The sequence below is a fragment of the Acipenser ruthenus genome, chromosome 10, assembly GCF_902713425.1.
Source record: "Acipenser ruthenus chromosome 10, fAciRut3.2 maternal haplotype, whole genome shotgun sequence".
NCBI classification, from domain to species: Eukaryota; Metazoa; Chordata; class Actinopteri; order Acipenseriformes; family Acipenseridae; genus Acipenser; species Acipenser ruthenus.
Genome location: NC_081198.1, coordinates 42,011,924 through 42,039,426, shown reverse-complemented (window position 1 = coordinate 42,039,426; position 27,503 = coordinate 42,011,924). Strand labels below are relative to the sequence as shown.

Here is a 27,503-nt window from a genome sequence, read left to right as displayed (position 1 = left end):
CCACAAAAAGTGACTTTTGAACTTTTTGATTCTTTTTTAATGTAATTAATTTATACTCCTTTTACAGGATCTTACAAGACTGGGCAATGTCCCTGGATTTCATTATCCACCTCTTTTAAGGTGTAATCTAATCCTGAGGAATTCCCCTGAGCTGTAAAAAATCTAGATGTTGCTTATCCTGACGTTTATAGGGTGATCATCATTAGACCATTAGAAAATGTGAATCTGAATGAACTGTTCTAGCTTAAGTATTATACTTTTACCATATCAGAGACAACTGATCCTGCTCGGCAAGACAGCTGCTTTTCATGCACACTCTCCCTGCACACGTTAATGCCAGAAAAGTGTGTATACTGGCAGGAAGAAGCTAAAACGAGCACTGTTGGCCAGCAGTGTTCGTCAGCTACAGCTTAAATGCTTCTGGCAACGGTGTACTCTGAGGTGAGACCTGGATGAGCAGACAAGCCGTCAGTAAGATGGCAGGTATGGAAAAAAACTAGGGAAGTCACAAGGGATTCATTAATGCTGAGGCCTTTTGCCAGTCAGCTGATTAATTCTCTAAAATACCAGGTATGAGAGAATGTGTGAAAAGCATGCCAGTGAAACAACAGGGGGGTGTCTGTTCTGTCCTATAAAATAAAAAAAGGCAGCAAACAAATAGAGATTTGTATTTCTATTGCTTTGCTTTAATTTGAGCTGCCAACATCAGTGGCCAAATTCATTGAAGGGACAGGAAGGCACCATTTTGCGTAATTCAAACATAAATCTGAGGTTGTTCTATTTTCATCAGAATGATTCATGTGCTGCTCTGATGTTTCACAAACAACATATAGGGCACCACAGCAATCACAAGCCAGAACACTGATGCATGTTAACATGAAATTCCAAAGAGCACAGTAAGCCTTCTTGTCTCATGTAATTTAAGAAGACAAATGATGAACAATGCATAGAAAATATCCAGTTGCACCAATACTGTCTATAATTGCACATTGAATCCTACAGTAAATATCATGAGTTGAGATTAAACACACAATATATCTTGATTTTAATGGGGGGGGGGGTTATGTACAGTATCTATGTACAGTATACATTACCCTGTAAATGACCTGCATCATTATATTACTGCTACACTGACGTCCATGTATAGAATAAATATGATGTGTGGCAGTGTAAAATATTTCACTGCAAAGTTTTAACATCCTTTTTTGCTTTTAACTTTATGATGGTATAACTGTACACAATGTATAGATATCTCTAAATATTTTAAGATTGCTCTAAATCATTTCCAGATATCTCAAATACATTCAGAGATCTCAAAATTATTTCCAGATATCTTTAAATGGAGCTTTAAATGGAGCTGTTCATTTAGCGATATCTCTAAATCATTTTAAGATATCTCAATTCACAATCCATACAGTACTGCAGTCCCGATTGACTAAAAGCACAGCCAATAACACATCACGCCTTACCTTAGGATGACTTTCATTGTGGGTGGTTTGCAGGGCATAACAAAAATAGACTGGTGAGATTAACATGTACTGTTGTACCCAGAATGCAGAATCTGGACAATACATTTTCAATCTGCACTTACCGCTTACTAATTATAAATCCTAAATATCTTGATGTTTTGTCTAGGAAACATCAACACAGAGTATATTGGAGGCTGCACAGTATACAATTGATTAATGTTGTATTTCTTCAAAAAACAAAACATATTTTAATGATTTATTGTGAGGTATTTCCGCTTTAAATTCACATGTGCTCTTTGTGTGTGTGTGTGTGTGTGTGTGTGTGTGTATATATATATATATATATATATATATATATATATATATATATATATATATATATATATATATTAGCTCAAAGAGCCAGCTGCCACAACATTTTATATAGGACTAATAGGCCTTTTTAGACAGCAGAAGTAGCCTCTAAGGTATCTTACAAGGTTGATGTGTTATTCAGACAATAATACTAATCTCAATCTTGGAGCTAATAATGGTAAAGAATTTGCAGGAATCCAAAACCGAATTAGAGGGGTGGGTAAAAGATACACCTAACCACCACAGAAAAAGCATTGTCAACAAAATGTTTCTACTAGGGTTATTAGTTTATTATTGTGGGCAATGCATGGGGGACCCTGTTTGATGATAATGTACACTCGGATGTTCTTTGGGGCCTTCGTTGTATTGCATACTAAGTGGTTTTCATTGTTTTTAAGTCAAATAAATAAATAATAATAACAGCTCTGATATTCCTTTCAAGCAGATTTATGGACCCTGCTTGTCACCAGAAGATCTTTGTGGTGAAAGAGTAAAATAAAAGGTTTTCAGTCTCATTTAAAACATTACACAGAAATGCAGCTTTGTTCTATCATCTGTGTATTCTTCATTTTTAGCACTATGCCCTGGGAAAACTGGATAATCCACAATTTAATTTTGTCTTATCCTTGCTTTATATAACCATCCAAATGCAGTGTTCTGAAACCTGAAATGTTTGTGGAATATCATCATCCCATCCCTTTTTAAATAATGTCCTCCACCAGAGAGCTGGATCTTCTGCCTGTTTCAAAATAATGTACAGTATTTAACAGAAACTGTTTGTAAAGGAAAACATTGTTTTGGGACCTTTGAAATGTGTGAAGGGTCAGGAAAGTGATAATTATATATGGGGTGGTGCTAAATTAAGATATATACATACCTTTTTTTACAGTTTCCCCTGTAGAGCGAGCGAGTGGGAGGGCAGCGCTTGTTAGAGAAAATTTACTTAAGGTAATAATGCATTAGTTGGCAATCTAAATTATCAGGAGTTTCTTGAATCTCACCGGGAGATGGGAGATCATGCTCTATATCGAAATCGGCAGACTTGGCAGGTCTGGTTCTTACCAGGGTGGAGATTCATGCCTGCGTGGATAGCCAGGGAGTGAACCGGATGGACCAACCAAGATTATCACCGCACGTGTAACTGGGACAATTGCATAAACTTTAGGGTAGGGACTAATTTAGGGGATTTTAATCCAACCAAAGTTTAATTTAGTTTGTGCAGGGAGAAGGTTCCTGAAGCAGGACCTCCCTTTTAGTAGGAGCAGTGTTCAGCCCGAGCTCGGCCACCTTTTTTTTATTAGCTGTTTTACCCATCCTGTTTTGATTTGTATTTTTGTATTATGTACACGTGTATATACATCCTTCCACACTAGGGATACCATTGCTGGTACCCTAGTGGAGGCCACCAACAACTGCAACTGCCTTGTACATAAATAAAACCTGGATGCCTGAGTGTTTTCAAATTAAAACCCTCTGTGTCTCTCGCGTCTCTCAGCGGATACTCGCACACTAACAGTACATCCCTGTTACTATGGCAAGCCAGAGAAGCATTTCGAGATATCTCAAATTGCATTTTAAGATATCTTGAAATATTTAGAGATATCTGTAAATCATTTGCACATATCTTTAAATGAATATGAGATATCTGTAAATAAACCCTTTTGAAGATATCTTAATTGAAGATAAAGATATCCAAATTGATTTATATATATCTTTAAATAATGTTTTGCTGTTAATTTAGAGATATCTCTAAATCATTTTCATTGCTCTTAAGCGTACATTGGCCGCTGTGCAAAATAATTGCCTGACCGCTAGGCAATTTGGATTTTGCAGCCGCAATTGTTTGCACTGTGCCTATCCTTACATCAACCTCTAAATGACAACCTTCTTCTCTCAAATGTGCATTGGGTCTGGGCCTAATCTCAAGGGGGCTCATTCTTTCCAATAGCTGTAATGTTGCAACAGCAGAATAGGACAGGTTATGGGGTCAAGACAGGGTCATCCACAACCCCCTTCCAAACCATATGCAAATAGCACAAGAAGCCATGCTGCTGGTTTACATTGCATTTAAATCCTTTCTTTAAATCTATAAGCAAGCTGGTTCTTGTAGTAACCAGCTGGAAATTGTCAAATTAATATTTCGTTTTAGCTCTTTCTTTAAAGATCATCATGAAGACAACAATGTTTAAAGTCAATATGCCTTATACTATTACAAGTGTTATGGAGGAAATAATAAATTAAAATCACTAAACTACAATATAGTGTGCAACTGATTTATTATTATAATTATCATTATTATTATTTCTGCTGTTTTCTTGACATCCACTCTCGAGTTCCATGGTAAAAAAGGAAGCTGGCTTGGTCGTGTGATTGGAGGACGCCCACTGAACCTTCGGGTCTCCTGAGCCATGTGGGGAATTGTTGCGGTGAGGGGAAAAGCGATTGGGCATTCCAAATTGGGAGAAAATGGGGGGTAAATTAATAATTAAGACAGTAAAAAAAAAGATGGCTTCTGCAACTACTCTGAGGCAAGGACACATACCACAAAATAACTGTCTTATATAATAAAATGTAACAGATCTATTTCTAATTATTTAAATATTCTCATTATACAGATCAGATTTAAATTATGTTACATACCCAATTCAGTTTTTCCATTTGATCTAATTAATATATTTTATGCTTGTTTTACTTCATTTTAAAGCTATGTTTGTTTGTTTGTTTTTTATTACAAATTATGGATTATTTTTTCCAACGCTTTTAATGTGAGAAATCAAAATATACAGGACTCAAAACAGGATTGTAAATTATTATAATGTATAAAAATACTATTCCGGTCCCCACCTATGCATTGTTAGAAGAGGTTTTGTTATTACATAATGAAGCAAACACAATTGTTAATTTAAGCATGATTTGAATGATATACTGTACAGGGGTCTAGTGAAGATAAGAGACTGCATGTACAGAAGCATGATCATATATATGTGGCTCTTAAAGTTATTTTGTGGCAAGTAGGTTTCAAGGGGACAGGGGATCTATGGGAGTCCAGAGTTTAATTTCACTTTGAATTGGGTGAAGCCCATTTATCTAGGTATATATCCCTGTAGATTTTCTTCCAGTGCAGCAGGCATTATGATTCTACTTCATACTGAATAACCTAAATGCATCAAAGGGAGCTTCATGTTTCAGATGGCGTCCTAGGAGCATTGCACAGGGAGTAAAATCTACAGCGTGGCAGCAGGTTAAATGGATAACAGAGTGAAAGTGCAAACAGAATCTGAAAAATGAAACTATCTATAGACAAATAAGGGACTTGCAAGAAAGCTATTATGCTAACGAGAGCTACTGTATTCCAAAACCCTGATTATTTCTACCTTTAGCTGCATTATCATTTTAAAATTCACATCAAGGCTATAGACAAACGCCACAGGTCACTTTTGCATAAATGCTTTCCTCAGTTTCTGTGATAATGTCCATTGCAGTTGTGTGCCTGAGAGATAAAGCATGACTACATACAAGCCTAGAGCAGTGATTAAAGGTACTGACAAAATATAACACATTATGTTAATTTGACCATTTACTACATTACAATCAACACACTAAATCATTTATTTTGTTGAACACGGAGCTGACCGACTCCTTAAACAATGATGAGTAATATAATTGCTCAATTTACTTCACATAAAAATGACATATAAAATGTTAGTATGGCAATAAATCGTTTACATTTATTTTTTGATTTATGAGATATATTTCACGGGGAATCCAGAAAGTACACACTTTACATGGACCACCGAGGAGTGTATCAGTTTCTAAAGTAATAGAAAAATTGTTACATAAGGAAATACATTATGTAACAGAAAACACAATATAAAGGTCTACAGGTACTATATAATACAAACATAATAGAAGTTACAAATAAGAGGAGGCCATCCTGCCCATCAATTCTCACTCAGTTCCTAATAGCTGATTGCAAGGCTGAACCCAGTTGGCTATAGAAGGATCACAATGAATTAGCAGCAAATTGCTTGGCAACATATTCCATACACCCACACTCTCTGTGTGAAAAATGTGCCTCCTGTACCCTCTGCTCTTAATTTGTCTCCACTCAACCTCCAAATGGGTCCTATAGTCCAACACAGTCATCCTGTCATTCTGTGTGATAACTGAAATGGTACATGTACTTTATTCAACTTAATAATCTCTACAGTGTGGAAATATTTTGTGATTGATATGATTTTGTTCAAATTACTAGTTTGTTATGAGAAACAGGATATTAAAAGTTATTCATTTGTAGAGGACATTTAATTGAATAGAATCATATATGACATATTACACTTCAAGCAATACTGTACCTATGTATGGCTTTTTAATGTTCCAATATGTAGGGCAATTACTCTCAGGCTATGTGAAAATGACATCATGGGTTGAGTGCTAAATGCAGCTTCATCCCCTCTATATGCCCTATCACACTATTGTATGATTTATACGTCACATTATTTATTACATGTTTCAAGACATGCCCTAAATCCAATAGCCTAACATCTGAAATTATAATATATTTCAGTGTAGACATGGTGTAGTTTCACAGCATGTCTGATAACAGCACCAAGCATTTTTTTTTAGCGTATTACATTGTATAAACCATGCACACATATATCAATAGATATGCAGTACCATTTTTTTTAATTATATTTAGTATTTTTGCTACAATTGATACCAAAACCTTACAAAACGGCCTATTAGGTCATACAGCAAATCATATCCCTGTAGCTGTGGTGGGGATCAAAATAAAGGGAATCCTTCTCTGATATTATAACACAATTTTGTTTTTCATCCACACTTATTGGGTGGAGTGTAAGGGGCTGCAGGGTCACTTGAGTAGTCTGTTCACAATTTTCATGGTTAAGATTGGTATCTCTGAGTCTCAAGTTCATGCATAAACTGTAACCTTTTGTAATTGACAAAGGCCTGAATTTATCCTATTTATCCTGTCATGAAAAGTCAAAGGCAAATTACATTAATTTTACAGGTAAAAGTATGGATACCTACAGTAACTTGTTTAAGCATATACAATGCATTTTTGTAAGAAAATATACGTCTTCCTCTGGATTAGTACAAAAAAAAAAAAACATTACAAATGATATAGTACATTTGATTCGTGAACATTTATCAATTACTAGTGCAGAACCAATTAGCAGGGCACTGTTCCAGTGCAGTGGGATGACTTTCTTTAGTAAACATTTCATAAATTATATGAAAGCTCAATTAGAAGCCTGGAAATTACTTTTGTGAATAATATATGTATGTTAATAATATTCTGTGGTGCAAGCATAATGGTTGTAGTTGAATTGTTATGATACAGTAGGCCTACTTGGTGTTTTCATTAATTTGTTTATGTATAGGGATAGTCTTTTTCTGCTTTAGTATGCAAACTGTCCCTCATGTCAAGTAATATTTACTATATTTTCATTTTATATTACAGAAATTATATACAAAATAATGGGATTTCAGTGTTAAAACATGAATAGAATTTATATGCTTCTTTTGCATGATATATTGCAGATAGGGATGTTATGATGGCATTCCTCAAAACATTAAGGAAATAAAGTACACTACGGTATAATAAGTGCTGCAAAAGCATATGCAGGTACTCAAACAATGGAACAATTTCACTTCACCACAGGCACTGCTAATACAGGAAGCTAATGCGCCACCTTGTGTTGAATTGAAAAGCTGTCTGTTAACTGTCTTAGTCACAGTGATATCCAGAATCCATTGCTGTATCCTGAATTTGCTCACTCACGAAAATGGCGGTGGTTGTTTAGTAACCTAGACGCAAAAAAAAAAACGTCAAGATGGCGAGAATGAAGTAAAATACGTTTTAAATCGTTGTGTTGTTGTTTTCATTGTGGCGTTTACAAAACAAGCATATCACATAACAGAACCCTTTCCGTACTTTTAAGTCAGCTATACTGTAACTTGGTTGCCATGGCAGAGGAGGATGGGTTAACGTTGGTAAGTTAGTATGAATAACAAAATTGCCATTGTCTTTTTCGTTGCATTCTCTTACCAGAAAAACGAGTCTGTCAAAGAAATCAGTTGTAATTATAGCTGTATACTTACTGACTACAACAGGATCAACTAACGTAGCTACGGCAGAGCGTAGCGATTTCTTGCAAGATTGTTGAGAGGTTATTATTATTATTATTATTATTATTATTATTATTATTATTATGTAAATCGGAACCGATTCTTCATTGTCTACGTCATAGTTATCGCCTGCTTTTTGATTAGCAGGCCCACAATCTTCCTCCTTCCCTTGTGGTGTAAACTATAGCTACAGTATCCATCTACTAACATTTGCTGCAACAGTGGACAGTGGACAGATGACATAATGCTCTATTTCTTCACTGAGAAGCAAAACAAACAAACAAAAAATAATACAATAGTTGTTAGTGTAATGTCAATTAGCACTTCATTTAGCTGCTTTACACTGTAGCATTGCATGTACAATATTGTAGGGAGAATTAAGAACCACTGTCAGTTACAGCCTGGGACACTTTTTTTTTTTGTGCGGTTAAATACATTAAGCTGCACAAGGTGGCACAAATTACAACAACATATTGATACAAGTTATATATGTTATTTTACTTCAGCAGGAAACACCTGCCAGCCTTGTATGCCTATTGATCTTTTTTTAGTATAAGACATCTGCTGTTTCTATGGATACAACATTAAATTACTAGACGTGCTGCTGAGGTGTTATATTCACCTACACTTCTGTAAAAACGGTGTCCCCTCAGTCTCCATTATAAAACAAAACAATTCCTCATTGTCATTCACTATCAAGTTCTTCTCATTTAATGAGTGAATTCAAGGTAGAATCAGCAAAGTCGTGCATTTTTTTGTTGTTGTTGGAAATGTAAAGTTAATAAAATTAATTCCAAAGGTGCGCAGCTTACCTGATTTCTGTTTTTATTGTAGCATGAAGCACTTTCATTAATTGCCTTAATTAATCAGTTCTTTCAAGAAACCATTCAAGCTGATTTTCAAAGCCTTTAAAGTTACCCACAGGAAATAATCAATTCATGTATTTAATTTAGGGCAGGTTAAGTAGGCCTAAGTCATGTTTATTTCTCATTTTGCAACTTAAAAACATGTTTTTATTTTTAATTTTATTTATACTTATAAGTAAAAAGCTTTAAAAATCAGACCCCTGTGTGTCTGTGTAGGACGTATGGTGTATAATCCCAATAATACTTGACTGCAGTTCCAATAGAAATTGTGTCAATTAGCATATATTCTACTGAAAACACCTCAAAGTTCTGTATAACAGTTAGTGTTTTTACAATATACTATACTATATATATATATATATATATATTTTTTTTTTTAATCTGTGTATTTCTAGGCTTTGATCAATTATTACTGCCAGGAAAGGTATTTCAATCATGTACAGCGTGCTGCTAACGAGGCTCTGAAGAAGAATGGAAATGACCCTGTCTTCATATTCTTTCGTGCTTATGGAATTTTAATGGAAGGTAACCCAGCTATCTGTCTAACTGCTAAATATTTATATTTTTCTTTACATACTGTCTAGAGGTTAACTTTTTTGATCATTTTTTTATTCTTTGTCATCTAGACAGAATTCAAGAAGCCATTCGAGAACTGGAAGCTGTTAAAGGCAATCAAGAGGTGTCTCTCTGCACCTTAATGGCTCTTACTTATGCCCATAAGAAAAGTTCTACTCCAGGTTAGTGTGTTATTTGTAAACCTTCAAACGAAATGCCTTAACATGTTATTACCAAAAGTATAAAGCATACTTTATGGCTCATGTTTAATTTAAAAGCGCTTGTTTCTAAGCAGCAAGCTGGAAATGCAATAACTTCTCTTGCCCCAGAGGGCAGACACGCTCATGATCATGGAATCATAAAACCTCCACTGCTGCTGATCAATACCCAAAACATTCCTGCTTCTCCAAACCAAAATGTTTGATTGCCAAAATGTATAATTTGACAGATACTAGGATGTCTTCCCAGGAGAGTTTTCCATTTACTGAAAGCCGTTTATTTTAATATAGTTATTATACAGCGGTAGCATGTTTAAAAGAGAAGAACACTAATGAAATACTTTTTGTTGCTTGCATATTTCTTACCCTACGTCTTATTTAAACCTTAACGTTACAGATCGAGATGCTATACAAGAGCTGGATGCCAAACTAAAGGAGGACCGGAAGAGCGCAGGTCAGAGGGGACTCTACTTCGCAGGGCTGTTTCTTTGGCACCTGGGGTGCAATGACAAAGCTCGAGAATATACAGAAAGAATGATCAAGATTTCCAATGGTGCTAAGGAGGTAAAATGTTTCCCCCAAGCATTATTGGGTTGTGTCACATTCAGAACATACACATGTTGCTTTATATTTGTGTATTCCCAAAATGATGTATTAAAAAAGAATATCCATTACAGGGTAGCAGAGTAATTTATATATATATATATATATATATATATATATATATATATATATATATATATATATATTAGTCCTAATAAACAATAAACTGTGCATGCAGTTCTTGTACAGCTAACTAGGACCTGGATTCTGACACTCAAAAATGTGCACGGAGGAATGCTGCACAATTCATTAAAGTTGATTGAAGAGTTACAGTATATACAGTCGGTAAAATGTATTCAATTTGACTATTTGCCATTTCCCTTGTTTGTTTGTAATTGTATTATAAAACACTGTTTTGCAGGGATTGATTTTAAAAGGATGGATAGATCTGACTTCTGGTAAAGATGCATATGTAAAAAAGTCTGTCAAGTACTTTGACGAAGGAATGAAGGATGGGATAGATGTTTTTGGTATGATGGGAAAGGTAAGTGTGAAAGTAATCTGTAGAACAAGAACAGAATGTATACTTAAACATAATTGAAACTTATTAATTCATTAATGTCAATCTCTACATCAGTTTCACAACACTGGAATTTAGGAAGGTGCGATTTGCACAGTTATTCTGTTGTTGGATTTCAATAAATGCAATAAAATAAAAGGTGTTGAATATATATTATTGCATACATATTTTAGAATCCCTGTGAGCCAAATCCAGCTTCATACTACAGCTCCAAAATGTTATCCATTTTCTAGAAATTCAGAATGACTGTTGGTGGAGCATGTAAAGAACATGTTACTCCACTCTTATCCCACTTAATATCTTGGTGTCACTGAATATATTTTTGTCCCATCTTTAAATAAATGTTATAAGGAATATGCTGTGGCACCCCAAATATTATCTATTTACTACTAAAGCAGAACGAGTGGCTTGGGATTCCAAATGAAGGTTGATTTATAATTGTATTTTTGTAGTCACTTACAAAGAGTGTGTTAAAGTTTGCTGTATCTGTTTGATTAATACAAAATATATATTAAGATAATACTGTATGTAATGCAAATCCAGACAAATGTGTGGCCGTTGGAGAGTTGATTGAAATATTAAAATAACTGATTGAAATTGTTAACATTAACTAACTAAAATAAGCACCATCAGACCCTATCTCTGAGGTTAACATGCAATTTTTGTCTTAATTAGGCCCAGTATTACGAGTTTCGCCAGAACTACTCTGGAGCTTTAGAAACTGTCAATCAAGTCATTGTTGCTTTCCCCGACTTCCTACCTGCTTTTATAAAGAAAATGAAGCTGTTTCTAACCTTGCAAGACTGGGAGCAAACAGTCGAAGCAGCGCAGAGGTACTGAATGAAGCAGGTGTAATTGCCTTTCCACTCTATTCAGGTTATTTTTAGATTTACGTGGGTGGTAGTTTGTCACTGTGCAGTAACATTTGCTTTAAACTTACAGATTTGCTGTCAGATTCACATTATTTCACTTTGGTCATCATTAAAGTCTAAATCAGTGGTTCTCAAACAACAGTTTTTGGTGGCCTCAGAGTGGGGCCACCAACATTACTTGTGGCCACACTGCTAATTTTTCCTAAAAATATTAAGTACATCATATGAAAAATAAAGAAAATATAGACATATGCACTTATAATTTCCAGGTGTAGTTGCGAGTTTTTCTTTATTAATATTGCTCTGACAACAGGTCAGACTTAGTCATATACAGTGATATAAATAAATACAATACCTAAGGTAAAGTACATTGCTAACATATTGAAGTTAAATAAATGCAAACACTACTTTCACTTTCCTGTTCCAATACAGTGCTCCCTCGCTCCCTAAGGCTTTCTGTTATAATGCGCCTCAGATATAACGCTCCTACATCATGTCCCCCAGTTCCCTATACTAGTGATTCATGCAATATTTCTACAGTAAATACAGTACCGGTGTTCTTCAAACTATAAACAACTTCTCAGTCTAACTTCCGTTTCTGTCTCTCCCTTTTGATACAGTATCTGAACTGAAGAAAAGCTGTACTGGCACTCTATAGCACATAGATCTTATTCAGCATTCGTTTTATAACTAAATAAATATTAGGCCTATTACGTGGTTATCTTCCCTAATGTATAAAACATTTTTTGCTGCAAGAGGAGCTGTGGCTTTCTCAGGGAGACGAGACGCTTCAGCTTTGCTTCAGCCCTGCTCCAGCAGCCAAACCTGCGGCGAGCCCATTCCCTCTTCCCCTCTCCCGACACGCTCTCCTTCTCGCACTTGGTTTGCTTGTCTGTTGCTTCGAACTGAACTCCCGACCACCGTTTAGCCAGGCTATGTATAGTTTAAAAACTGCTAATTAAAATGATCCATGAGTGGGAATGCTTTATGCATGGTTAATTCACGGAAAGTTAAATTTTTGTTTCACTATATGTGCATTATAGAGAGGGAGTTATTTTATTTTGTATTTTATTTAGATGTGTCCTGCGGTGTCCCCCACCCCCTCCTCCGTTTCTAACACTCTTCGGTTACAGAGCTTATGTGTGTCCCCCGAGACCCGCGTTATAGAGAGGGAGCACTGTATATAATTAAATTATATGTAAAACTAGTATTCCATAATTATAGGTTGTAAAGGCTTTACTTTGCCCCACTGAATTAACTATAAAGCAGAGGTTGTCAAACAGTACTTAGTTATAATCTTGTGTGTATTTCAGGAAGAAACAGTACAAAAGTAAACATCATATTTGTCTATTAGTGTCTCTTCCATTATAGTTTCTGCACAATAAACAAAGTGGCAAAAGACACATTTTCATAAAGTAACAGCATTACTGATGTTTATGCCTTTTTAGCTGAACATTCAAATTGAACTTAAATAAACTCTTTAAAAAATAAATGTGTGAAAGGGACCGAACAACAACTCACCGTTGTTTTGGTTTTCGTTTATTACTCTCCTCATAACAGAAAATAGAAAGTTGGGCCAGTTTACGGAAAGCGTGAAGCATTTTCGAATAATGTAGTGGACACTAAAAGCAAGAGTTGTTTATTATTATTTTTATACATATTTGTTTTCATACCTCTTTTCCAATTCCCAAGTTTTCTCCTGATTCTTTCTGTTGTATTTTAGTCTAACAAGAACGGAGATGAAATGTAATGGTATGTGCCCTTATATAACCATCGCATTTGCAATCTCTTTGCTCCCTGTTGGTTTCTTTCTGCCCAGGACCATTACATTCACTCATGCAGTCAAGTCTTTCTTTCAAAGGCTCCTAAAGCTACTGTGAACTGGAACAAATCTGCCATTCTGAGCTCTATGAGGTCCCAGAGGTTCAGGTGTGATGAAAAGAAAAGACTGATGCTATTGGTGTGAGCTGGACCATTAGTAAAAAAAAATGTTGGCACAGTATTATTCATCTTGAACTCTAACCTTTTATACAAAATTGGCATATTAAGTAAAACTAATGTATTTAAAATGAATACAAGGTTATAAAATTGAGATATCAAGTAGTGGTTGATATAATCCAGATGAATTCCCTAGTACCATAAAATGCTCTTAAAAAAAAAATCCAGCTATCCTGGCAGGTATACTGTAGGTTGATCGAATCAGCCCCTTAGCAAATCTGTATTTTTACATGTTAAGTGGTCAGTGTTATTTTTAGTGGTAATGTTTGCTGTAATTACAACTATAGTGTAAAGATGAGTCATTTTATTGCAGGCTTTTGCAGAAAGACGAAAATAACCTTGAAGCTTTGAGGATGCTGGCACTCTATTCATTATGCAGCAAGGGAAATATAGATGAGGTAACACCAGCATTTCTGTTAATGATAATAGATGAGATGTGTGTGTGTATATATATATATATATATATATATATATATATATATATATATATATATATATATATATATATATAAAATTTATTTAGGGACAGGACAACGCCCTTCTGAGACCTGCTTGCAAAAAATCACTGTTCCTAAATAAATACTTTGTACGTATGGCTGAATAAACTAGCATTGCTAAGAATGAAGACAGGGGACCTACACAGGAGAAATCAACACAATACCCTTGACCAATTAATATTTGATTTCATTTTGTTAATGTACAGTATTTCCTTATTTCTTTATTTGCAGTCCATTACCCAGGTCAGTAACCTTGTTGGCAGCCTGGATCGCTTTGAACCTCACAATGCTGAGCTTTTTTATAGAATGTCCTTAGCTTTTACAAGAGTGGTGAGTGTTAAATAAAGAGGTTCATTTTAATCCTTACAGTAATTGAATATTGAGAATGTCATTATGAACCAAGAGTTAATAGTTTATCAGGGTTAAAAAAATCCTCTGAATCATTTTTTTTTCTTTCATCTACAAGTGTTTAAGATATGTGGTTTAAGTGTGAAAGAAAAAGTGATTTAAAATGGGAGTTTTACTTATAGCTCCACCTGTTGGCAGATATTGTAATTGTGTTACAGTAAAAACCTCATTATAGAATAACATGTTTTTTCTCCTTGGTATAAAGTCTAAATCTCATGATTAAGAAGGGCTATACACATTTTCAAACATACATACAAGTCAGTTTGTTTCTCTGAGTTTGTAGTTTATAAGTTTCTTTTAGTATTTCTGAATTTAGCACTGTGGTGTTTAATAGTTGTGGGGGATGGCATTATGGTTACATTATTCTTTATATTCATCCTTGTTATTTTAAACAGTGTGGACGAAACCAGATGATCCTTCAGCAGACACAAACTTTAGTTGAAAGAGCATTTGCCATGGCTTCGGATGATGCAGAACTGGCCACTGAACTTGGCTACCAGTTGGTACTGCAAGGAAAACTAAAGGAAGCTATAAAATGGTACAAGACTGCTATGACATTGGATGAAACTAGTGTCTCTGCGTTGACTGGTAAGAAAGTCTTTAATGAAGTGAATTCTTCAGGAAGAGATTAACAGTGTGCAAAGTTTTAATTGCGAGGTTTTTAACAGAATCATGCATGTAGTTTACTTGCATTTTAACCATTGTTTTGCAATGGATTGTCATTTGGATTCATGTTTTTCATTTATAAAGGTAATTTCTCATAATTAAAATGTTTTGTTACTACAGTATTAATGACAAATATTTGTTTCTCATATTTAATTAGTTTAATACATTATATAGGGCTCAGCACTTAAAATCTTTACCTGTTTTGTAGTATTAAATAATACAGTGACTGAGGAGGAATTTAGTTCAGAATGTTGCTGTACAGATACCGTTGTTGGAGAGACATTCGTCTATCAGTTAATAGATAATGGCTGATGACAATGAAAGTTTTAATTTTGCATGTTCTAATGCTCACAGGGATCATAAAGTGCCAGCTAATTGAAGGGCATCTGGAAGAAGCAGAGCAACAGCTTGAATTCCTTAATGAAATCCAGCAATCCATTGGAAAGTCAGGGGTAAGGTTATATATATATATAAAGAAAGGAACAACTACTGTATGACTGTAAGCCAGTATATTACTGTAACTCACTCATCTAGTATATTCAGCCTACCAAGAGTTCATATTATTGTTATTTACAAGCAAGGCTAATTTTGTAGATAGTTCTAGTACTAATTAGGACTTGCAAAGATTTGTCTTGATAATGTCATAAAAATAAACTAATTAAAGCAGAATGTTTAATACTGTACCAATATAGTTTGTCATGTAGTAAATTCATTTTTAAATGTTTAATTGGAAAACAGTTTCTCCTCCAGAGAAAATAACAGGTAATCATTTGCCCTACCACTGTTTAAGACCACCTCAAGGCCTAACAAAATGTGACCTCAGTAAGTCAAAAGAAACCTTACATAACCCAAGACTGACAGTTCATCCTTCTTGCAAGTAATAAAATAAAAAAATAAAGATTCTGCATGCTAAATGGAAAAGAGCACTAGCTTTTACTTGTTTGCTGATGTTTACAAACCTATGTATCTGCATCAGGACATTACAGTTTCACTAGAGGATGTTAGCATTAGATTTAGGATTTCTTTTTAAAAAAAAAAAAATAACACACCTTTTTGCTGAAGGTGAACAAACAAGTTTCTTAGACTAATCTTACAGGGATTTGTTTTAAGACACTTTATCTCAGTTTTCCTTCTCTTGTATTTGACATGATTTGGACATATTCTTTCAAGTAATCTTTAAGAAAAAAAAAATTGTACTTTTTCTGTGAGTGCTTTTAAAAACGTGTTGTTGCTGTTGTGTGCAGGAGCTGTCTTTCCTGCGAGCTGTCTTAGCAGTGAAGAAGCATAGAGCTCAAGATGAGGTCATTCATTTGCTCAACGATGCCACGGACATTCATTTCTCCGTCCTGCAAGGACTGCCGCTAGGGGTTCAATACTTTGAAAGACTCAATCCTGACTTCCTGCTGGAGATTGTTAAAGAATACATTGGTTTCTGTCCAACAGAGGTAATTTTCTAATGCCTTTATGTAAAGTGGAATCGCATAAGGGTCATGAGGCTTTTAGCCGGGAAAAGTCATTTCAGGAAAAATATAAATCCAAACAGCCATAAACAGAGAAAATAACATTCAAGCTAATATGATAGTAAACTAATAGTATTATATGATGGAATCAGAAATTAATATACAAAAATGTATCACATTGTGGATTTATGTTTTGTGCATAAGCATACTGGTAACCCTCCATTCCTAACCACATGTAGCCTGAACAGGTGGTACTGACCTGTACAGAAGCACAATGAAGATATAAATTAGGAAAAGGGAGTACTTCATTAATGTGCCCTCAAGGTATTGCAACAGTTTACTCTAGATTAACGTTATATCCCAGTAGGTTCCAATTGCTCAGCTGAATAATTAAAATGTAGCTGCATGTACTGTGAAATAAATATTTCCCATAGATTAGGAGAAAGAAGGCTGTTCTTATTTGATGTGGATTTAGCCTTCCTGTAACGATAAACCATTCCCCTTCAATATAAAAGTAGATACATATTTACCTTAATGTATATGCTGCTGCTATGAACTTGCATTAGTAAGTCAATGTTCCCAGTCTGAACAATGACATTGATATACTGCTAAAACACTTTATATTGAGTCCCTTAGGATATGAAGTGAATTCTGTTTTGCAGTGTTGATGGTTTTTAACAGTTTGAATAATTCACAATATTGTATTATAGCACTAGTGGAACAGAACTTTCCTCTTACTACATCTCATGCAATATGAATTTAATTTCAGTCGGCATCTCAAGGACAGCCTCCCTCTCCCCAGCTCCAACATTGTGCCTCTGTGCTGGAGACGGTGGTAAAAACTGTGCCTGGGCTGGTGGAAGCTGTTTACTTGATGGCTAAAGTCAAATTCTTAGCAGGTGAGTCAATATTCTACTGTGTATGCAGTTAACTGGGTTGGTTTGGGGACACTAGGAAAGAAATAGTGAAGCAATGTGTACCCTAAAGTTGCAAAAAATTATATAGGTGACTGGGAGAATCACATTTGTGGGGGCTATATGTGGGATACTAATATAATTTTTGTATAATTTAAGATTTTATGCAAGGACAAGTCTGTTAAGTATAAAATTCAAAATACCTGACATACAGGTACTCCACTGATGTATTTAAGCAAACATTGTAAGACCAAATTGAATAAAGAATACACTATATCAATTCTACATGGTTTTTTATGTGTTTTATTTTATAGGTGACATTGATGCAGCTCAGAACAGCATACAGCACTGCTTGGAACAGAACCCTTCACATGCTGATGCTCATCTGCTGATGGCTCAAATCTATTTGATGCAAGGCAGCTTTAAGCTGTCTTCACAGTCTCTGGAACTGTGCCTTAGCTATAACTTTGAGGTGAGCTCAGCCATGGAAAAAGTGAATTGTTTTGAATTGTTTTGAAACGTTGCTTCATTCAGATTTTCCTTGTGTAGATTCGGGAACACCCTCTGTATCACCTGATTAAAGCTCAGACCCAGAAGAATATGGGGGAGGTTCAGGAAGCCATTCAGACTTTGCAAATGGCAATGAGTTTACCAGGAATGAAGAGAGTTGGTGGTTCTTCAAAATCCAGAAGCAAAAAGGTTGGAATCAGCTCAACTGGACGAGTGTCTGTATTTCTGGAGTTAGCAGAAGCCCATCGGCTAAATGGAGAACAGGTACAGAGAGATCTATTTGAACAATTTTCAAATTAAGATTATGTTAATATACTGTATGCAGTGTATGGATTGCATTTAGTTTTGGGGGATTTGATTGCTCTGTTAGACATTTTAATAAAGACAAAATTCCCAATTTTGGTTGCTTTTTTTCAATACTCAGTACAGCTACTAAATCATTTGGTACTTTAACACACAATGTGCTCCAATACTGTATCTCTGTGTTTTTCAGCACGAAGCAGCTAAAGTAATGCAGGATGCAATCAATGAATTTTCAGGCACCTCTGAAGAGCTGCGTGTCACAATTGCCAACGCAGACATGGCTCTCCTTCGCGGGGACACTGAACTGGCCCTGAGCATGCTTAGAAACATCACACCTGAGCAGCCTTACTACATTCAAGCCAAAGAAAAAATGGCAGACATTTATCTCAACTACAGAAAGGAGAAGAGGTTGTATGCAAGCTGTTACAGGTAAGAAAATGGCAATGAGTTTCAGCAATGAATGAACTAATGGAATAGAAATGTTGCACTTTAGTACAAGCTGTGTGTATTTTCTCAGAAGGTTGTGATTTTACATCAAAGTCATGTGGGAGTTTGAACTTGATCTATTGATGTACAATATCGTAGAACAAGTAGTTGCCCTGAGTGATAAAGAAAAGGGTGTAGCTCTGTTGGCTTATTCAGGCTTCATGCATGTTGCTATGTCAGAAACATGTTTGGGCAGATTTTGTCGGGAGGTGGGAGCAAATAAATAATTCCTGCTTGTATAGATGTATTTTTATAATTGTAATAATTTAATCTAATTCTGTTTTACAGAGAACTGGTGGAAAAACTGCCTAACTCCCACACATATCTCCTGTTAGGTGATGCTTACATTAATATTCAAGAGGTACGCTAAGATGTAGAATTCCAGTCTTTGGCTAAAAACATGACGCATAGCAAACATGTTACTGTATGAATCAGCATTGTTGCATTGTTTTTTCATAGAATGTTACGTTTCATGCATGATTACATAGTACAGTTATGTGGGGTGCCATCTTGTGGTTTAAAAATGAAAGGCAAAACCATCAATCAGCCCTTGCAAACCTGTACTTACAGTATGGCCAGATTATAGTTGCTGTGTTTAAGTTTATTATAGGTTTTTTATTGTTGCAAATAGCATTCGTTTCCCTGTACCACCCTTCCAGAACTTGTGGGTCTGGAATATAAAAAGGGGTGCATAAATGGTCCTATGAATATATCTGGAGGAGGCAAAGACCCTTTCAACCATTGTTTTGTCTTCATTATTTCATCTTCATACTGCACACATGCAAAAAGCAACATGCAGGTGAAGGTACAATGTAGGTACAGTAGAAAAGAAAAGTTTCAACTTATTAATTAAGAAAATGAAATGTAGTTTTTATCTTTAAATTTGTCAGTCAGTGGATTACCGTAATATCTGTTGTTTTGTTTTTGCAGCCCGAGAAAGCAATCGAAACATATGAACACGCTTTAAAGAAAAACCCCAAAAATGGTGCCTTGGCGAGCAAGATTGGTAAAGCTCTTGTTAAAACTCATAACTATGCTAAGGTATGCTATGTCAACATATTTTGTATTTTGTGAATATAGATAGATAGATAGAGTAGATGAGGTGTAGATATATAGTCGCAGACGAAAGTATTGGCACCCTATACTTAATAATATACAATAATTCAAGAAAGCAGGTTAACATGCATTTAGTGAACATTTGCCACTAATGAATATGACAAAGACCAAAATATACAATTTCGGGCAGTTTAACCAACAATCTTTATAAAAAAACAAATGTACTTAAGCAATTTCAGATATAAATAAAGCAATCATGACAAACTTCCAACAAATATGTATGTGGGAAATGCTCTGCCCAGTGATTCCTGCTTGTGCCAGAGGAAACATTTAATTTGACATGCAATATTGATGAAAGTTGTATTTTTATACTAAAGCAAAACATGTTTTTATTCATTAGGCAATTAATTATTATGAAGCAGCACTGAAGACCGGTCAGCAAAATTATCTCCTTCATGACTTGGCAGAGCTTTTGTTAAAACTAAAGCAATATGAAAAAGCAGAAACGATTCTACAGCAAGCCCTAGACCATGAACCAGGTAGGTATTTATGATGGCTAGACTTGAGTTGATAATGATCATGGCTGCTGTTTAAAAAGATTTAAAAAAAACATGAAATGTGCAAGGTTTAGTCTGTTGGTGTTGATGAACTGTAGTTAAGTCTTATCAATTGCTATGTTACTCCAGCATTAAACTGAAACTTTATGTTCTCCTGCCTGTCTCTCCCACTCTTTGGTGATAAACTACCACAGTGGGACTGCTTATTTCATACATGTATAAAGTAATTCACTTACCAGCCACAATTAGTTATTTCAGTGGACCCACATCAATTTATTTCCACCTTTTATATTTTCTGCACTTAACTACATAACTCCATACCATCACAGACATGGCCCCTTTACAGTGTTGCAATATTTGTATACAAAACTGTATTAGTGTGTTGGCAATACAGAGAGATCGCAAAATATGTGAAACATGGCTTTGTGTTGGAGTGCAATAGCTGCTGCTTTCTGTATTTTTCATGTTTTTTTTTATTTAATTTTTTTTTTTTAGTAAACGACCTCTCTGCATTAACTGAAGATGGTCGCTATCTAGTTCTTTTAGCCAAGATCCACAGCAAAATGGACAAAACTGAACAGGCGATACTTTCCTTACAGAGGGTATGTATTACTAAATATAATGTATGTTAAGGAACAAAAGGGTATTACAGACCAAAACTTTTGTTTCTAGTTATATATATATATATATAGACACACACACACGCACGCACGCACAAACCTCAATTAACTCTTGGAAACCTGTACTTGGGTTATTATTGCTACATTATCTTTTGGGTAGTATGTGTACAAAAAGTATTTAATTGCCTTAAATGTTCTTTTTACAATTTAAAAAATACTGTATTGAAAAAACCCAGACATACAGAAAGGAAGTCTGTATGTAACATATTGCAGGTTTAACTGCGATTGGTGCGCTCCTCCATGATTCACAGCCATGTTTGCTTTACAGGCACGAGATGTACAAGCTCGAGTTTTGAAACGGGTTCAGCTTGAGCAACCTGAAGCAGTTCCCAACCAGAAACAATTGGCAGCAGAGATTTGTGCTGAGATTGCCAAACATTACACATCTCAAAGAGAATATGAGAAAGCCATCAAATTCTACAAAGAGGCGCTTGTTTATTGTGAGACTGATAAAAAGGTTAGTTCAGCTGTTCATCTAAATACTGTGTTGACTCAAAGGTTTCATTTTCAGTGCAGCTGTATGTCAATAATGGCCACTGAATGTAGCGTAATAAACAGTTCACATGTATGAAAAGAGACCAAATGATTTGGGGCTAATTTGGGATGGACCAGCTTATCTATCTATCTGTGTAACACTAATTTCACTTATTCACTAACCCTTTACTTCTCAGTTTCATTTTCATTTTCAATTTTCGTTCTTTCTTCATCCATGGGTTTTGCATCAATGTTATTCACCAACAGCTGTTATAATAATTCATTTCTATCAGGTTTTCACATATGGGCAAACTCCCTACGTTTATTCTGATTTGAAGGCAGCTCACAACTATCTATATCTGGATTTCTCCTTATTCGTTAATACATTTCTTCATGCATATTATCACCTGATTTGTCGACTTGTAACCTATACAAGAACCAATGGGTTTGTTATTCTTTTAGAATATTGTATTCTACAATGTTTTTTTTCTTTAAATTAACATCACTATACATACAATTCCATACAATGCTGTAAAAACAATGTGAATATTTGTGTTTGTGATTCACCTCACTTTTTTATTTGCATAGGTGGTAAGTGTATTTACAGTATTTTAACATGTATTTATATAAGATATATTTTATATAACAATATCATTAGGTTATTGCCATTCAAATAAATGTATTAAATAATAAACTCCCTAGAGCATTGCAAGATTCAGTCATCACAAGAAGATACCGGTACTTGGAGTTTAGATAATAGTCTTATTTTAACCAAGCAAATTGAATTTAAAGAATGAGGCCCTATCTGTAAGGAACTGTATTAATATATACTTTTTTTTTGCAGGTGATGTTGGAGCTTGCTCGATTATACCTTGCACAGGATGACATAGATGCATCCCAGCATCAATGTGCAATACTTCTTAAGAATGACCAGGATAACGAAGCTGCAACCATGGTCAGTTACTAGGTTCAGGTTCCAGTAATATGTTTCAAGCAATTATTTGTAAATATAGATGTTGGTACACACTGTTATGTATTGATAGCAGCCTGTTGGATTATGCTGAGATAAACAAGCTCTTCTGATGCCTGAGGAAAAGACGGCTACCTTAAACCACATAGAAAAAAATACAAAGCGTCAAATACACCCAGACTGTGTGTGTCCTGAGGTAACGGGAATCCGTGTCCCATATCAGATCACTGGATGTTTTAAAATGTGTATTTTTGTCATTGCTCATTATTATTTCGAATTTTAATAACTATCATTTGGTTTAAAAAAAAGCCTTATACAGATCATTAAATTACACCTATCCTGTTTCTTTTTCTTCAGATGATGGCTGATCTGATGTTCAGGAAGCAGGATTATGAGCAAGCTGTTTTTCATATTCAACAGCTTTTAGAACGCAGACCTGGTACATATGTTATTTTTATATATATATATATATATATATATATATATATATATATATATATATATATATGCATTTTGGATATTATTTTCATTATATATACAGTGAGGTTCCAAAAAACTGTTTTTGGTGACTAAATTGCAATGGTGGAAAAAATATTAGCCACAGAGCCCTGTTTTCTGTACAGTTCAGTCTTCAGTGACCAATAACATTTCTCCACCATTGCTGTTGAGTCCCCAGCTGATTTAATAACTAGCTTGTACATTACTGACCCACATGATTGGTGAATTGGAAATAATTTATGTCACACATTTTTGTTGCTAGATAACTATCCAACACTGTCACGTTTAATTGACCTATTAAGAAGAGCTGGTAAATTGGAAGAGGTTCCCAGATTCCTAGAGATGGTTGAAAAGCATTCTTCAAGGGCAAGACTAGAGCCTGGATTTAACTACTGCAAAGGAATTTACCTCTGGTATGTGGTGTTATAATTACAAACGTACAAAGTAAATTGTTGTAACCCAAACTTAAAGGCATTACTTTATTGTATTACTGTCTGTTTAATAATCTTCATACACTCCTCCCTCCTCCCCAGGTACACTGGTGAACCCAACGACGGCCTTCGACACTTCAATAAGGCTCGGAAAGACAATGAGTGGGGTCAAAACGCTGTGTATAATATGATAGAAATTTGTTTGAATCCAGATAATGATACAATGGGAGGGGAAGTCTTTGAGAACCTTGATGGTGACATTGGGTAAGTTTCAAAAAACAGTTTTGCATAGAATTCCAAAAGTACAGCCTTTACAGTATTTGATGACATTAATGCAGCTGAAGTTTTGACTGTGAATTAATGTTCAAGCAATGTATTTTATGTGAGTTCTGTAGGCCTGGTTGCTCCTGAAAATTGACTCATAATTATGGCTAGAAAATATTAAAGAATTGTGCAGAATTTATCCAAAGCATGAGCAAAAACAATAATACAGAGAGAACAGAGTTATGTGTGTGTATGTGGACAATTTAAATACATGATATGAATTAGTCTGCATACCAAACAGTTTTTTTTTTTTTTTTGTTTGTTTTTTTTTAATCTGCAATGCTGTCAGCAACTCTACAGAAAAGCAAGAATCAGAACAGCTAGCTGTAAGAACCGCTGAGAAACTCCTGAAAGAGCTGAAACCCCAGACCATTGATGGTCATGTTCAGTTACGTATCATGGAAAACTACTGCTTATTGGCAACCAAACAGAAAGCCAATGTTGAGAAAGCACTGAATGCATTCACCGAGATTGCAAACAATGAGGTTAGTAAACTACCGATATCCGGTATGCTGAGGGGTTGCACAAAATATTAGAAATCCTTTCAATAGGGTGTAGGTCCATCGTGGGCAGCCTAGACAGCCCTGATTCAAAGTGAAGAGTCTGCAACATGTTTCAGTTGTCGTTGACAGGTATGTGACCAGTAATTTGTGCAGCATTGAATAAAGAATTTAGCCAAAAGTAATTCTCTAGACTTTGAGCTAAATTCCCAAAGCTAATTACTCCAAAATGGCATCAGCACATTTTTTTTTTTTTCAGAAAGGAGGAACACACCAAATAATGTTACTAAACCAGATATAAACAACTAAGGCTTTTTACGTAGGAACTTGTAAGTAGTCTAAAGTTGTTTCTTATTCGTTTTAGAATTGTAATGTGTTTTTCTTTTCCTTTCAGATAAAAAATTGTGCTAATGACGATTTGGAATAAATAGCTTTGAGAATCTAGCCCTTTGTTTTGTCCAGTCCCTGTAAGCACACACCCAAAAAATTATATGAATATAGTACAGTAATTCATATGCTTTTTTCTTCACCGATGGTCATAGCTATTCCTAGTCCTATTATATTGATCATTTTAGTATTTTTGAACTCACAACACAAAATGCTCATGACTGCATGCTCCTGATGACCTTGCCTCATATTGGAAAATATATTTTTATCTTGGTTCTAATAACATTGTATTTACCCACCCATTGCAGAAAGATCATATCCCTGCACTGCTTGGTATGGCTACAGCATATATGATTCTAAAGCAGACTCCAAAGGCCAGAAATCAGCTTAAACGCATTGCAAAAATGAACTGGAATGCAATTGATGCAGATGAGTTTGAGAAGAGCTGGCTTCTTTTAGCTGACATTTATATTCAGTCAGGCAAATATGATATGGCAGGTGAATTATTAAAGCGCTGTCTTCGCCATAATAAGGTAGGTAACGGTACAGCATCCCAAACAAGTAATGTAGTGTTATTCTCCGGAACATTCTTCTTTTTATGTTAACCTATTTGTGTGGTTCGGGGGGGGCAGAAGATAGGCTCCTCCCTATCCTTTGATTTAGAAGTACTGCACAAGTCAGTAGCAGATAGGTAGTTCCTGTTGAAATCAAAACAAAATGTCACACCTATTGTACATTGTCGAGTTTACGTATAAAAATGTCTAAAACTGTCAAGAATTGAATATGGTAATCTTTGATTCAAAGAGTGATTCCGAAGATTTGGAACAAGCTAGCAACATTCATATTACCAATTAATGGATTAACTTAGATGTATATTTTAAGTACAGTACCAGTAATACAATTAGATCTGAAAATATTTTAATAATAAATTAAATCTGTTCTACCAAGTTCAATTATAAACGTGATTTGCCAATAACATGCCCTCAACGTATTGGCTGTCTTTAACTGCCAATGTACCCTACAAGACTAACAAATGTTTTAAATTGCAGTCTAGCTGTAAAGCATATGAATATATGGGATACATTATGGAAAAGGAGCAGGCTTTCAGGGATGCAGCATTAAACTATGAAATGGCATGGAAGTATGGCAATCAAACCAATCCAACTATCGGTAGGTCAAAAAGACGACTGCCACTCACATAGATTTACAAACTCGTGTGGACGTGGTTCTGATTTTAAAATTTTATTTCACAGGATACAAGCTTGCATTTAATTACTTGAAAGCAAAGAGATATGTTGATGCGATAGATATATGCCACAAGGTAAGAAACTTTATTTAAAAAAAAATAATAATAATAATTGTTTCCTCGGTGTGTTACAAAAATGTAACTTTAATGCAACATAAAGAATAAATGTCAGTTTAAAGTATTACTGAATGGGCTGCAGGGTTTACAACAAAACACATTGCTTACATGTGCTGCTTGCTGTGCTGTACGTATTCTTGCAATATTTATTTCAAACACAATCCTGATTGCTAAGGTGTTTTAATTAAAATGTCCTTGCTCACATACACCTAAGGTTTCAAAGACCTATTATTATTATTATTATTATTATTATTATTATTATTATTATTATTATTATTATTTGTTTATTTAGCAGACGCCTTTATCCAAGGCGACTTACAGAGACTAGGGTGTGTGAACCATGCATCAGCTTTAGAGTCACTTACAATTACGTCTCACCCGAAAGCCGGAGCACAAGGAGGTTAAGTGACATGCTCAGGGTCACACAATGAGTCAGTGGCTGAGGTGGGATTAGCACTAATCTTAGACTGCCCAAGGTATCCAACATTGGAGCTAATGGGGGTCTGTGAAACCACCCCAAAGACATTTTTTATTGTAAAACCCTGATTGTGAAATGAAAATAACTTCAAAACTGATTAACCAAGTACATAATACAAATATTGCAATAATGTTGAAAAAGATACTGAAGGAATACAGCAAAACAGCAGCAACAGATCCTCTAATCTGTTTAAGTTTATAACATTTATTTAAATTTATATATTTTTATTTTTTGCAGGTGTTGGAAGCACATCCAAATTACCCGAAGATGAGGAGAGAGATTCTTGACAAAGCGCGTGCAGCTATAAGATCGTAGCACAATTGCATTTAACGGTATTGTGGTTGGTGGTGGTGTGTGTGTTTGTTTTTGTTTGTTTGTTTTAATTTAAATTAGATAAACTGCCCATTGTTTGAAAACTGTCCTGTATTAAATATGAAATATCTAACTAAGTAAAATAACAAATCATGTTGTTTAAAACATAAAAAGGTGTCTGCAATATGTATTTTAAATATGCATTTTAAGTTACAACTATAATACACCTAATTGAAATGGATTTTACAAATAAAAGACCTGCGCAAATTATTGATATATGCTCTGTAAAGTTCCATTCATCTTTCTCTGTTACAGATGCATCTACTGTATGGGAAGTTGGTTCTATAAACTTTTCTGTAAAAATGTTTATACATAACAATAAAATACACTTTACAGACTAATTTGTTTAAGTGTCTTTTGATTTGGGGTTTTTGATGACAGTATAACAATCTGGGGGACAATAAAGGCCTCTGTCTGTCAGTCTGTGTGTAAGGGGGGTCTGTGGGTTTATATTAGTAAGCACGTGTCTTTTTTGTCATTGGCAGAATTTACCTCCATGTAACGACATTGACTAGTGTATTACAGAACCTCTCCAACTATAGAGAACACTTGACTTGAAAG

At 35.0% G+C, this 27,503-nt stretch overlaps 1 protein-coding gene across 1 annotated transcript; it reads left to right on the top strand.

Annotated features, from left to right (window-relative positions):
* Window positions 1-7,595: 7,595 nt before the first annotated feature.
* On the top strand, window positions 7,596-27,283 carry ttc21b (tetratricopeptide repeat domain 21B). Its single transcript, XM_034019904.3, has 29 exons — window positions 7,596-7,841; window positions 9,238-9,367; window positions 9,469-9,579; window positions 10,013-10,179; window positions 10,580-10,702; window positions 11,414-11,571; window positions 13,922-14,006; window positions 14,337-14,435; window positions 14,909-15,101; window positions 15,534-15,631; window positions 16,424-16,624; window positions 17,409-17,538; window positions 17,868-18,025; window positions 18,103-18,327; window positions 18,557-18,795; window positions 19,141-19,213; window positions 19,783-19,893; window positions 20,309-20,447; window positions 20,961-21,067; window positions 21,414-21,602; window positions 22,464-22,574; window positions 22,947-23,028; window positions 23,350-23,500; window positions 23,621-23,782; window positions 24,132-24,327; window positions 25,038-25,262; window positions 25,779-25,899; window positions 25,983-26,050; window positions 26,808-27,283. The coding sequence occupies exons 1-29, from the start codon at window positions 7,815-7,817 to the stop codon at window positions 26,883-26,885; spliced, it is 3,957 nt and encodes a 1,318-aa protein (XP_033875795.3). The 5' UTR covers window positions 7,596-7,814; the 3' UTR covers window positions 26,886-27,283.
* Window positions 27,284-27,503: the final 220 nt, after the last annotated feature.